Genomic DNA, 14,074 nt, shown 5'->3' on the forward strand with positions numbered 1-14,074 from the left:
AGCCCAAACTCACCTTCAACTCTCAATCCTTCTGCCCTGGTGCTGAGATTATAGAAAGGTGCCACCATACCTCACTAGAAATTGTTATCTAATTCAAGGTCATAAATATTTACTCTGCTATATTCTAGGAATTTAAGGTTCATATATTTAAGTCTCTTATCCAGTTTTAGAATTTTTCTACATGGTGTGAGGGGAAGACTGGCTTTCTTGTCTATTTGCACAAAGATGTCTAATTGTTCCAGAACTATCTGTTGAACAAGTTGCCTCTGCACCTTTATCAAAAACAATTAGCCATATATAGGTGAGTCAATAATGGAAAAATCCAAGGACTGGCAAATTTAGCTTCCTGCCTGTTTCGTTGTTTTTGTTTTGTTCTGTTTTACTGACGATGGAACAGGGTGTTGTGCATGCTAGACAAGAGCTCTACTACTTAGCTATACCCCATTCCCAATCTTCCATGCTTGTTTCTGCAAATAAAGTTTCATTGGAACATAGTCCTGCCTACTCCTTTTTCTATTTTTAGACGCTTTTGCTCTTTATTTGTCCTTCATTAGGTGTACATGGTAAGTCTTGCAAAGCTAAAATATATTTACTACATGTTCCTTTATCGGAAAAGTTTACTGATCCCCATTTTATTATTCTCCATTGATATATAATATCTCTTTCCCTTTACGTACCTATCCATACGTGTCAATACCATACTATTTCACTTCACTATATTATCATCTTCACTTTAATGTTGATATTGAATTTAGGTTGTCTGAGTATTCCAACTTTGTCTTTTTTTTTTCAAAATTGTTCTGGGTTCTTTGCTTTTCCACATATATTTTAGATTTCAACAAAAAAGCCTGCTGGGATTAGACTGAGAGTATACTGAATCTGTAGATAAATTTAAGAAAAACTGCTATCTTGACAATATTGAGTCTTCCAATATTCAGTGTCTTTCAGTTTAATAAGGTATATGATAAAAGCCATTGAAAAAAAGGCTTTTCAATGTAATGTTTAACAGGAATATTTTAAAAGTCAGATTTCACTTTATATCTCATAAAAAAAGGTGATAAGTAAAAAGATATAAACCTGTTTGTAACGTTCCACATTTACACCTTCCAACTGACTAAGGCGCACCAAATTTGTTCCTACTAAAATTCTCAGTTCTTGTCTTTCTCGTTCTCTTTTTTCTCTGTCTCGGCTGTGTCCTTGATGTTGCATTCGCACCCACAGCTTGTTCATTTCAGCAAAGTTGAGTAGTACAAAATCCATGGAATCACTAATATCACCAGTTGTTTCTTCACTGCAAAGAAAAAGCATCGTTATATAGGACATAAATTACAGGACCAACTTATTACCATCCCTCTCTTTTGTTAATTTCCTTCTTCTCTCTGTAACATACACATGCATTATAAAACCCCTTTCAAATTCATTAGCTTAGTGTTAATTTTGAGACCAGACTCTAGCTGGAGAAAAAAAAAGAACCATCACCAATAAACAAAACAAAAAACCCACCAAATCAGGAGGGTAACAAATTACTTTCCCCATTTCCCTATCTTCAGGCCTGCTGGACTGAAGTCCAGCAATTGCTCTTACGACAACTCCCTTAATAATAAAAAAAAAAAAAATCTAAAAAAAAAAATGACACTATGGTATAATGCTAACTACTTCATTTTACTGAATATTTTGCTTTCAATTGAAATATGAGCTTTGTAAGAAAACAGACTAGTATTTCCTACCTTATATTTCTATATCTCCTAAGATGGGAACCTAGTTTCCAAAAATTTTTGCTGATTGACTAATTAAATGCTTAAAATTGAGAGTCAAATTGGAATAAAGTAAACAGCCTTATTATCTTCTCCATACTGTTAAATTTTTGTTGCATGCTTGGTAAAACTGTTATATTTCTTCTTTTAAAAGGAATTAACAAGGCTGGGTATATGGTGGTGCACACTTGTAATCCCAGTTAAGCAGGAGGTGGAGATAGGAGGATTGGTGCAAGGCTGGCCCAAGCAAAAATCTGAAAAATAACTAAAGCAAAAAAAGACTAGGTGCATGGGTCAAGTGGCTCACTTGCATGTTAAAACTCAAGGCTCTGAGTTCAAACCCCAGTATAACAAAAATAAATAAATAAAGATAGGTATGTATATATGTATATTTATAAAGGAACTAATGATGGCTGAAGTGGCACACTCCTATAATCCCAGTACTCAGAAGGCTGAACCAAAAGAATTCAAGTTCAAGATCAGATCATGGTACACAGCACTACACCGACACACACCAAAAAAGTGGGGGGAGGAACTGATGTAGTTACTAAAAACCATTCATTTATAAACCTTAGAAATACAATACATGGATAAACTTTTTTTTTCCCCTAGTACAAGGGTTTGAACTCACAGCCTTGCACTTGCTAGGTAGGTGCTCTACCACTTGGGCCACACTCCCTACCCTTTTTGCTTTATTTTTCAAATAGGGTCTCTCTTTTATACCCCGGCCTGCCAGGACTATGATTCTCCTATCTACACTTTCCATGTAGCTGGGATGACAGGTGCATGACACCACACCTAGCTTTTTATTGGTTGAGATGGGGGTCTCACTAACGTTTTGCACAGGCTGGCCTCATTTTCGAACCACAATCCTCCCAATCTCCACCTCCTGAGTAGATAGCATTACAGGCGTGACCCACCAACCTGACAAACTTTTTTAAAAAAAGAATTAAGGGTTGTAGGAGTGGCTTGTGTAGTAGAGCCTAGCAAGCATGAGGCCCTGAGTTCAAGCTCCAATATGGCAATAAAAAAAAATAAATAATAAAACACAATCAAACCCCAATACCACACACAAAAAAAATTAAGTTAAAAGGGAAGTAAGCTCTTGTTTTTTTATTTTACCATCCTGTCTCATGAAAAGGTCACTCAGTTGTTTGAAACCACACCGAGAAGACCATCTGCCATTGTAGGAAGAAAGTACAGTGAACTTGGATGCTGGAATGGTGGTCAGACGAAGAAACAAATGCCTTTGTTTTTTCTTTTTACGGGCTAATACCTAACTTCTGTCATAGACCACTTACATTTTAAGGTAACAAGTAGTCCATAAATTACAAAAACTGACACATTCAAGAAATAATTATGAAAACTGGCTGGCTCATAGAGAAAGGCATACTTCATTCTTTCATCAAATATAATTTTCAAAATGTAACTAATTTTAGTGATACTTTTAAAGAATAGTTCATGGAATAGAAAAATGCTCTGGGAGTGGGGGGAAATGAGAGGGTTGTGGGGGGTCAATATAATTGAAGTACATTATATATATGTATGAATCATTGAAACCCAGTAAAAACTTCTAAAAAGGGAGAAGGAGTTTACGAGTAATAGGGGATGAATTTGATCAATGTACATTATATGCATGTATGTATATATCACAATAAAACACCTTTGATTACTAATTTACACTAATAAAGAAAAACACCCTAACTCATGTTAAAAGAAAGCAGATTCTAATAATCCAAAGGCATAATTTGCATAAGAGTACATCTTAGATCATACTACAATAATGAAGACTTCTATATCACAATGGAAATCTATATACAAAATGCTACCAATGACTGTGGTTGAGAGGATTATTGATACTTATTTTCTTATTTCTAGACACTTTTCTGTATTTTTAACATATTCTATAATGAAATACTATAACTAAGCCAAGATTACTTACTCTGTTGGCTCTCCTTCATCAGGTAATATGTTTCTGGTACATTGAAGAAGGTAATTTCGAAGAAATAAGCCCCTCAATGGATGCTGCACACCACGGCACATTTCTACCAAATCTTTCAAAATATCTTTCCTGGACTGAGGAAATGACTTGACATATACAACACCAACTGTGATCAACAAATAGCTAGGAGAATTTTGAAGAGACATTTGATTAGAAATAAGCATCAAATCAAGAATTTGATTATGTCCAAACACACTACATACAATTATATAAATAAGATGGGAATCTTGCTTTCTCCGCATTATGAAAACATCATTTGACTTAAAATATAACCAGTAAAACATAAAAAGGAAAAAAATAAATAAAAATCACTGATTTTTTGGGTTTCTTTTTGAGACAGGGTCTCCCCATGTAATCCTGGCTGGTGCCTCAGACACCTGAGGGCTGGGATTATAGGCATGCAAAATCACTTCTAAAAATATGTATACAAGAGTGGGGTAGAGTCCTGCCTAGCAAGCACAAGGCCCTGAATTCAAACCCCGGTACCATCAAAAAATAACCAAAAATAGCTGTAACATACATATACAGTAGTCAGTCCCCTTTGATCTATGGAGGATATGTACCATAGATTCCCAGTTAATGAAACTGCAGACAGTATCTACTAATGCTTTTTCCTACATGATAAAGTTTATAAATTAGGCACATTAAGAGGTTAATAACTAATAGAACAATTTTGATACTATACTGTAATAAAAGTTATCTAAATATGGTCTCCCACTCTCCTTTTCTCCTATTTTGTTATACTGTACTCATCCTTCTTGTGATAATGTAAGATGACACAACATCCAGGTAATAAGCTGAAGTGAAGTGAATGATGGTGATGTAGACTTAGGCTATGTAGGGTTCTTGAACATTGAGCACCACAATAACATGACAGTTGATATGATAACCAAGAAGGCTACTAAATAATCTATAAGTAGCATATACACTGTGCATATGCTTGACAAAGGTTGACTCACATCTCCAGCAAGTCAATGCAAGATTTTATCATACTACTTAGAACAGTGTACAGTTTAAAGTAGTTATTTCTGAAATTTTCCATTTAATATTTTTTGGCTATGGTTGACCGTGGATTAAATAAACCCACAGATAAGGGTAGACTACTGTATGTAGAGATTGTTTTATATATATACATATATATATATATATATATGTTATATATATATATTCACCTTTAAACATATTAGAGAATAATGGTCATGATATTAATTTTTCTAGTAGTCAAGACTTTAAACAATAGCATATCCATTTTTTTTATGTCTAAAATTCTTCAAATAAAAAGTAAATTTACTTGAAAACTTAAAGTAACAAAGTTATTTGCCAAAATGTTAAATGTCAATTTGTTAAGAAATTAAATACCCTTAAAACTGTTTAAAAAAAAACAAAAAACAAGGAAAGTTGAAAAGGCAGATGTTAAAGTGCTCAGATTCTGATTACTTACAGCCTTGGGATGATGTTTCCAGCATATTGCACAAGCTCATAGAGATCCGCCACTTTTCTTCCTTTGGCAAACTCATCTGTTAGGTAGACCTCCAAGTAGTGCAGCTCATCAGAAATAGCCATATCTTTTAATTATGATTAAGGGTTAAAAATAAAGATAAGCCAACTTAATCAAAACTCTATGACCTGTAAAAGTCATTAAAACTATTGGGCAGGGCTGGGGATGTAGCTTAGCTGGGGATGTACTCTTAGTGGAAGAGCACTTGCCTAGCATGCACAACACCTTGGGTTCAACCCCAAGCACCACCAAAACAAAACGAAAAAAACTAGCAGGAGATGTGGCTTAAGCAATATAACAACCTGCCTAGAAAACACAAAGCCCTTAAGTTCAGACTACCCAAACAAAAAAAACCCCAAAAAGCAAAAACTAAAAACTACTGGACAGTCAGGTATGGTGGTCCTACCTATAATCCCAGCAATCAGGAGGCTGAAGAAGGAAGATAGGGAGTTCAAGTCCAGCCTGTACCACATAGCAAGTCAGATATTGTCTCCAAAAAAAATCTGATGGGAAGATACCTTACATTTAGGCCTCTAAGAGAGTACTTAAGGTGAAGGCAGAACTTCAGTTGGTTTTTCTTACTTTATGATAAAGATTTTCATGCTGGTCGTGCACATCTATAATTGCAGCATTTGGAGGGCTGAGGCAGGAGGATCATGAGCACATCTCCAGCCTGGGCTACAGAGTAGACCTTGTCTCAAAAAGACAAAATAACTACCCCCCCCCCCCCAAAAAAAAGATTGTTAATCCAGCATGTGCCTGCACCTGTAGTCCCAGCTACTTGGGAGGCTTAAGTGGGAGAAACACTTGAGCCTAGGAGTTCAAGGCCAACAGGGATAACATAGTAAGAGACTCCCATGTTAAAAAAACAAAACAAAACAAAACCAACAAATCACCTAATAACATTAAGAAAGAAAGATCTGAAAACTGAGATATAGCAACAATCCATTTAAGGAAGTTTTAGCATAGGGTTAAGGGTTTAGCTCAGTGGCAGTGACTGGCTAGAATGAGGGAGGCCTTGAGTTCAATCCCCAGTGCAGCAAAAAAAGAGAGGCTAATCTGAAAAGAGTAATCTGAAAGCAAATTTTCCTTTTATTCACTTAGCATATCTGCATGGAGAAGGAATACCATTTAACTAAGACAATGAAGAATAATGTAACTCCAGAAAAATTTAATAAAGAACAAAATTTGCCATCAAGAAGTACAGTCAAATATTTCTACATTCAAAAGATACAAAGTTCGTAGTAGCTCTTTGGTGACAGCATAGAAGTCCGGAGTTCACCAAGCATATTAGAAGCATGTTTCAGAGCATCCATAAGCTTGTTTTTGTCCTATAAAAATACCAAGAGAATAGATGAGATGCTTAATTTAAATAAAAATTTATCTTGGTTATATAAACTATATATCAAGGATCTATTACTGCACAGTTTAAAGAGTATAGAGCACTTAATTATTTTAATCACATAAAAATCACCCTCACGTAGTTTCTCTTTGCCTTGTCTCCAATGAGAACAAAAAGATGCATAATTCCTCAGCAGGGCTACAAAGTTTAGAATACTTAGTGTATCAAGGACAGCAAGCTTCCTAGCAGTATAACTTCTATCTTTTCAATCTCTAGAGACTAAGAAATTAGCTTCATTCATTAATTTACTTTTTTTGAGGGGCGGGGGGAGCACAATAGTGGAGTATGAACTCAGGGTTTTATGCTTTCTATACAAGTGCCCTATCACTTGTCTACAGCCCTTTTTGCTGTAGTTATTTTTCAGACAGGGTCTCAAGTTCTTTGCCTGAGGCCAGACTCAGACCTTGATCCTCCTGAGTAGCTGGGATTACAGAGGTGAGCCACTATGCCTAGCCTATTATTCACATTTTACCTGTGGTCAAGAGATCTGGCATGCTAATTGTTTTGAAGCAAGATAACTATCTTGACAATGGCTTTATCATAGGTTAAAGACTCTTCAGAGCTGTCTGGAACAACTATCCATTTAAGTTTATTTTTCTCCTGTGTTCTTCAGACTTTTGCAATGCCTACATGTCCCAATCCCTTGAGATATAGGAAACACTAACCAAACACAGAAAGAGAAAGAAGTAAACAAGAACAAACCCATTTTTTCTATTCCAAGACATTTATTTTTCTTTACAAATTTGTTTGCAGGGAAACAAAACAGTAAGATATGAGAGCATAATACTAAGCCTTGGAAAATGTAAGATCCTTTATAAAGTGTCATCAACACCACTACAGCAATGTGGGCCTTAAAGTATTAGCATATTTGATTCAATTCCTTAAATTTTAATCCAGAAGATCTATAGTATCTATAGATTACTTCCTATCTTCTAGAATATGAAAATGTGTAACTAGGCATCAGTGTAATTTTTAAGCTAGTTTCTGTAATAAATATATCTATATAGGAAGAAATTAAAGCTTTCAAGATAGAGGCAGAACAGCTGAATAATTCAAACTGACAGCATTTAAATCCATTCATTTAACAAATATTCAGTGAGTATCCTTTATATGTTAAAATACTCCTGTGATTTGATACAGAACCAGAGAGGTAATTCAGGTCAGATATTAGTGTGGTGATGATAGAGTAATGTGTAAATAAAAGGCAAGATTTTTTGCTTTATGAGCTTACAGTCTAATAGGGAAGACAGAAAAATCCAAACCCTAAGTATAATTTTGAATAAGCAAAAAGTGCTCTACACAGTGCTAGACAGAGGCCAATCTGAAGACAGATGTGGTGGACACTGAAGATTAGATTTACCAGAAGCCGCAGGGCTACTTAACTTTAGAAAACACTATAGATGCTTCCTTAGGAAGCTACAATCTACTACTTTATCTCTCCTCACATTTTCATTCTTACCAGGCATCTCTTCATTTGGAATGACTGGACCTTCACAGCTTGTATGGCTTCATCTAAGAGCTTTTCTTGCTCATCCTGAGGCGACTGCTGTGTTGTAGGCTGAAATTTTTTAAAAAATACTTCCATTAGTGTCTCATAAATACTTTCTTCTAGCAAACTGTTTATTTTTATCATTCTAGCTAACGTCCTCCTCCAAGACTTTCACATAAAACTCATTCTGAGTCTCAAACTAATTTATCAATTTTTGACAAGTATTGAATTGACTCAATATTGTTGTAGCAAGCTGCCCTCAAGAAAACTGTGGTAGTAGTTTCTGGCTATGCTCTACTAATATGCTCTGAATTCAACCAGAACATAGCTATCAAACCAATCTAATTCTTGTGATAGGTATAGTCTAATCCAAATTTCTGACAGTCTCTTTCTTTTTCAACTACTTTTCATCTGTATTTGAGACTATTCTTTAGACCAAGGAACTAGTTTATAAGAAGGCTGACCCCACGCTGTCTTAGGAAATACTTAACAAGGGACTAAACAACTTGCTAATAAAATAGCTAAAACTGTTAGACTTATAATAGAAAATGATAAGGAATACTCTCAAATACCTAGCTTATATCATTTCAAATACACAGATCAACAGGTGTAATGAACTCTTTTCTGCCATCAGCAAAAATGTGCTTACACAATAAATCAGCTCTCCCTATCAAGTATAACTCACCACTCTTTCATGTAGTGTAAACATCTCTACCATAGCATGTATCCATTATAATTATAAATGATGGTCATTTTATGTCTTTGAAAACCAAAGTGCAGAATAGGTACTTCATAAACATTTGCTACATAAATAAACTGGTTCTAGAACATTTAGATTGTATATTTAATTTTAAAATGACTAAATATCAGATGAGTGGATAAATATATATTTATACACACACACACACACTAAAATTATTATTCAGCCATAAAAAGGACTAAAGTATTGATATATGCCACATGAATGAGACTAGAAAACATTATGGTAAATGAATGAAGTCAAGTTGCACATTGTTTTTTGTTGTTGGTGGTGGGTTTTTGTGGTAGGTGGTGTAAGGCCTTGTACTTGCTAGGAAAGTACTCTACTACTGGAGCCACACCCCCCAGCCCAAAAGACTGCATATTTATTGTATGATTCCATCTTTATGAAATATGCTCAACAGATAAATCATTCATAAAAAAACGGAAAGTAGATTGGTGGTTACCAGAAGGAAGGAGTTGGGGAATCACTACTTAGTGAGTACAGGGTTTTCTTTTAAGGTAATGAAAATGTTTTTGGAACAAAATAGATGTGGTAGTTGTATAATATTTCGAATGTATAAAAATGTCACTGAATTATTCAATTTAAAATGGTTTAAGTCAATTTCACCTTAATTTTAAAAACTGAATCAAGACAAAATGCCTCTTACATAATAAGTTAGAAAAGGTGGAAGTCAAAGACACCTAAGCATGAAAGTAAAATAAAATCTGATCTGTTTCATATCTAAGAGAATAAAAACATTTTGAGAAAACCCACTTTTTTTTGGTGAGGCTGGGATTTTAACTCAGTGCTTCACACTTGCAAAGCAAGTGCTCTACCACTTGAGCCGTACCTCCAGCTCATTTTATTCTGGTTATTTCGGAGATGGGATCATGTGAACTTTTTGCCTGAGCTAGCCTTAAACCACAATTTTCCCAATCTCAGCCTCCCAAGTAGCTAGGATTACAGGCACAAACCACCAGTACCCAGCCATAAACCCACTTCTGAACTACGATAGTTTATAAAAATTGAAGACTTTTTCTTGGTTTAATTTTGGTGGTGCTAGGGTTTGAACTTAGAGTCTCCTAAGTACTTACTAGTAAATACAAACTTACAAACTAGTAAGTTGAGTTCTGCAAACACTCTTCGTCAAGAACCATAAATAAATTTCAAAGAAAAAGTTAAGTGTTTTTTAATCTTAATGAGAACATTAATTTATACAGAAAGCACAAAATGCTTGGTTCAGGAGGATACCAGAACTAAAGAATTTGGAGTTAATGAAATTTATTACTTATCATGAGCTAGTCTTCTGAGAACTTTAGTGACACCAACCTATGTTTGGATTTTTTTAGACTCCTTACTTCTGGATGCAATAGGTAACAATAATCACAACCAATGAATTTTATTAAGCTCAAATGGTCAACTTAGATACATGACTTTGCCCCCCCCCAACCTGTAAATACTGGGGGTTAAATTGTAGCCTAAAACTTGTTAGGCAGGCATTCTACTACTTGAGTCACATACTCAGCCCTTTTTGCTTTAGTTATATTTTGGATAGGGTCTCATGTTTTTGCCTCACTGGCCTAGACTGGGATCCTTCTACTTACAAGTAGCTGGGATGACAGGTACACGCCTCCATGCTCACCTTATTTTTGTTGAGATAGGGCCTTGCTAACTTTTTGCCTCAAACCACCATCCTCCACTTCACCTCATGAGTATCTGGGATCACAATCATGAGCCAGGACATCCAGCCATGACATTTTTGTAACAGTAAAGTTTATCACATTCACACAATTATACAGTCATTACCACCTTCCATCTCCATCTTTCCAAATGGAAACTCTGTATCCATTAAACAGCAACATCTTTTCACCATCCTTTACCCTCCCCAAGCAATTGTACTTTAAGATTTTACAACTCTAGGTACCTCATATGCTTGAAATCATACAATACTTTTTCTTTTGTATCCAGCTTATTAGATTTAGCTAATGTCTTTAAGGTTCATCTAGGTTGTATGTGTCAGAATTTCCTTCATTTAAAAGGTGAATAATATTCCATTGTATGTTTATTCACTCTTCCACTTTTGGACATGTGGGTTGTTTCCACATTTTGGCTACCATATATAATAATTTTTATTATATAGGAAATAAAACTGAGGCTATAAATAACAAAACAGTTCCAAAGTACTTGTGTAGAATAACTAGAAAGATTCAGTGACCTATAACCAAGTGAACAGAACTTCAGCAAAACTCTATTTTGTACCTCAACTGAGCTTACAGTTAATATAAATGTAAATACAAAATGTAGAAAATTAAAGAAAACAAATTACGAAGTAGGCTACAAATGAAAAAAAAGTTATAATAGACATATTTTTACAAATTACTCATTGTAGTTGTGCTACAAATGGCTATTCTTGATGCTCCTCCTGGAAGTGTCACAGACACTTATATTATGAACACCTATCATATCATTAAACACTAGCCAAATAACCATGGTCTATCAGCTCATGAAACTGGTTTCCATTTGCAAATGATGACACTGACCTTGTGGGTCAGAGAAAAATGGAAACACTATAGAATTAAAATCAAATGAACATTTGTGATTAGGTCCATTTTACCTTGAGACTCACAAACTGGCTTCCCAAGTATATAAGAAGCAAAGAAAAGCAAAGGTCATCATGAACAGACCACTTATAATACTACTCTGCATTTAAACAATGTCCTTTTGTTTCCTCTATAATTCAATGGAAATAGTAAGAGTTCTTGAATCACTGTTATGAGGAATAAACAAAATGACACAGATAAAGCCCAAAATGTGCCCAGTAGAAATAAGCACTTAATATTACACATTTAGTATTGTAGCCCCTTTACATGCAAGTAATTACCTCCACTCATTGCAGCAACCTATTTGTTGAATCAATTTCCCCTTGTATGCTGCAGATGTAAAATGTAACAATCCCAAGCAAATCAATTGTAAAATAAAAACGAATCCCACGGATACAGAATTCTATCACACTAATGAAAATGCTATTTAAAAAATCATGTGGCACAAATTAATGATTTGTAGGGAGAATTAAGAATGGTGAGATGATAAGAGCTTTAAAAAAATGTGGAGTAGGGATATAGCTCAGATTGTAGAATGCTTGCCTTAGGCTCAGTAAGTCTCAAAACCCTGGGTTCCATCCCCACCATGGAAAAACAAACAAATAAAACAACAAAGAACCCCGTAATTTGAATACCAAACATGTCCTAACTTACTAATACTCCAAGAATCCCCAATGGAGTACACCACGAATATTTACTGCTCATGGCTTCATGTATTGGTCATCATCTTTCTTGTCCATATGGCGAATTTCTCTGGCCTTCTGTCTGCTCACATATTACCTCCTGTAGTCTTTCCCAAGCTTCCCAGGCAAAATCTTCCACTGTGACCCCAAAGCACTGAGTAGATCGTGGTATATAGCAAACCTCACACTGTATTACAGTAAGTTCCACAAGTATGTCTCTTTCACTTGATTGTACCTAGTATCTAGCACAGTCCATGACACTAAAGCATACAAGATGTCTGATTAATTTCAAGGAAGCTAACACTTGTTTTCAGATGCAAAGGTGACATTCAAAGACTACTTGATCAACTCATAAAAACAGTGGCTGTGATAGGACTGATACCCAGGTTTGTTTTCCCTATAACACTGATGACAACTGAACTGTGTTTGCCCAATCCACTGTTCCAGGCTGGTTCACCCAATACAGAACTGGAGCGTTTAGTAGATCCTGAATTAAGTTCGTTCCATTACGAAACACTACAAAAATGATAATCCATAAAGATTGAGAAACAAATCCTAAAGTTAAGTTTTTACACCGGTTACATTCTCTATTGCAAAATTTCTGAGAAATAAGAAAAATCACCCTGTAAGGCAATATATTACAAGTAGTACGTCAAAGATTTAATCATGGTTTCTCTTATTTACACGTTTAAAGTGAAATCTGTGATTTACAGATTTACAGAGGTCTCTACACAGTGAATAATTAATACAGACATACAGCACATGAGCATCCAAAAAACATTATTTATACAGCGCAGACTACATCAAACGCTAACAAAATGCAAGTGACAACTTGCCTTTATGGGAACTAGACAGGGATTCACATTTTGAGGAAGTTCACGTCTATCTGCTAATGATGGCACCATGATTTGCTGCCATCACAGAGAGGCCCTAAGAAGCCTGTCTACTTGCAGCAAGTAAGCCAGGGTCCCGTTCCCAGTGAACACATACGAAAGGAACTAGCAGTGCCTATCTGATTGTCAGGACCGGTGGAGACAGTAAGCGTCCTTGCAGGAAATTCATCTAAGCAGGTCCTTAGAATTCACGGACAGACACTGCAGAAGAAGGGGCTGTGAGACCGGGCAAGGCTAGGGAGCCACGGCGGCCCCTCTGGAAGGGATTTCTAGAGAGAAAAGGCTGTGGGGCGGCCAAGCCCAGCCAAGCACAAAGGTGGAAATGCAACAGCTGGGCGGGTACCAGCGCCTCCTCGGAGGCCCCCAACCCGGTCGGACAATCGGACCTGGGGCCCAGGCTCCTCTCTGAGAAGGAAGGTAGCCGACGCCACTTCACCGACAGCCAGAACCTCCAGGCCGAGACACGCCCACAGAGAGGCCGCCTCACCTTGGAGCAACGGCTGCAGCCCGGAGCTACCGCCCACCCCGGCCCGGATCAGTCCGCCTGAGGCCTTCCTTGGCCTGTCCCCAATCCGGCAGGCCAAGACGGGCGGGTCTCAGCCCCGATCGGGATGTGGGGCCTCTATTCTACCCGCAGTGTTCCAAGCCGGTGGGAGAAAACAGGGACTGCGGAAGGGTCGGTCCCCCGGCCCACCGCCCCCTCAGCACTCACCATGGCGACTCCCTCGAGCCTGCAGCAAGCAGCACCCACCCCGCGCAGACACTCCCGTGATCAGGTGACGCGGCGGCCACTCCAAGCTCCGCCCTCTCTAGACCCGCCTCCAAGTCCTGCAGGTGGCTCGTCGATTGGCCTGCTTCTCGGAACCCAAGTCTCGCCTGTTTATTGGCTGTCACCACTTAACGCTTGACGGACTACGGTGCCAGCCAGTGTATCTATAGTATAGTATGAGTGGGCGGGGCAGGACAGCGGGTATTGCTCACAAAGCCGGCAGGAGACAGCTGATAGTAAAG

General features: G+C 37.0%; 1 protein-coding gene across 7 annotated transcripts in view; it reads right to left on the reverse strand.

Moving 5' to 3' along the window:
- Vps35 (VPS35 retromer complex component) overlaps positions 1-14,074 on the reverse strand; it is a 123,706-nt gene that overhangs the window by 13,355 nt on the left and 96,277 nt on the right. For 6 of the 7 annotated variants that reach the window (XM_074056066.1, XM_074056065.1, XM_074056063.1 and 3 more), the window contains 5 exons: positions 8,116-8,214; positions 6,489-6,585; positions 5,198-5,321; positions 3,697-3,879; positions 1,078-1,291 (listed from right to left, as the gene is read on the reverse strand). In XM_074056066.1, coding sequence (XP_073912167.1) covers positions 1,078-1,291; positions 3,697-3,879; positions 5,198-5,321; positions 6,489-6,585; positions 8,116-8,214 — 717 coding nt within the window. Of the gene's footprint in view, positions 1-1,077; positions 1,292-3,696; positions 3,880-5,197; positions 5,322-6,488; positions 6,586-8,115; positions 8,215-13,775; positions 13,930-14,074 lie in introns of those variants that run through there. The other variant, XM_074056069.1, reaches the window with a different exon arrangement.

Source organism: Castor canadensis, chromosome 15 (assembly GCF_047511655.1).
Source record: "Castor canadensis chromosome 15, mCasCan1.hap1v2, whole genome shotgun sequence".
NCBI classification, from domain to species: Eukaryota; Metazoa; Chordata; class Mammalia; order Rodentia; family Castoridae; genus Castor; species Castor canadensis.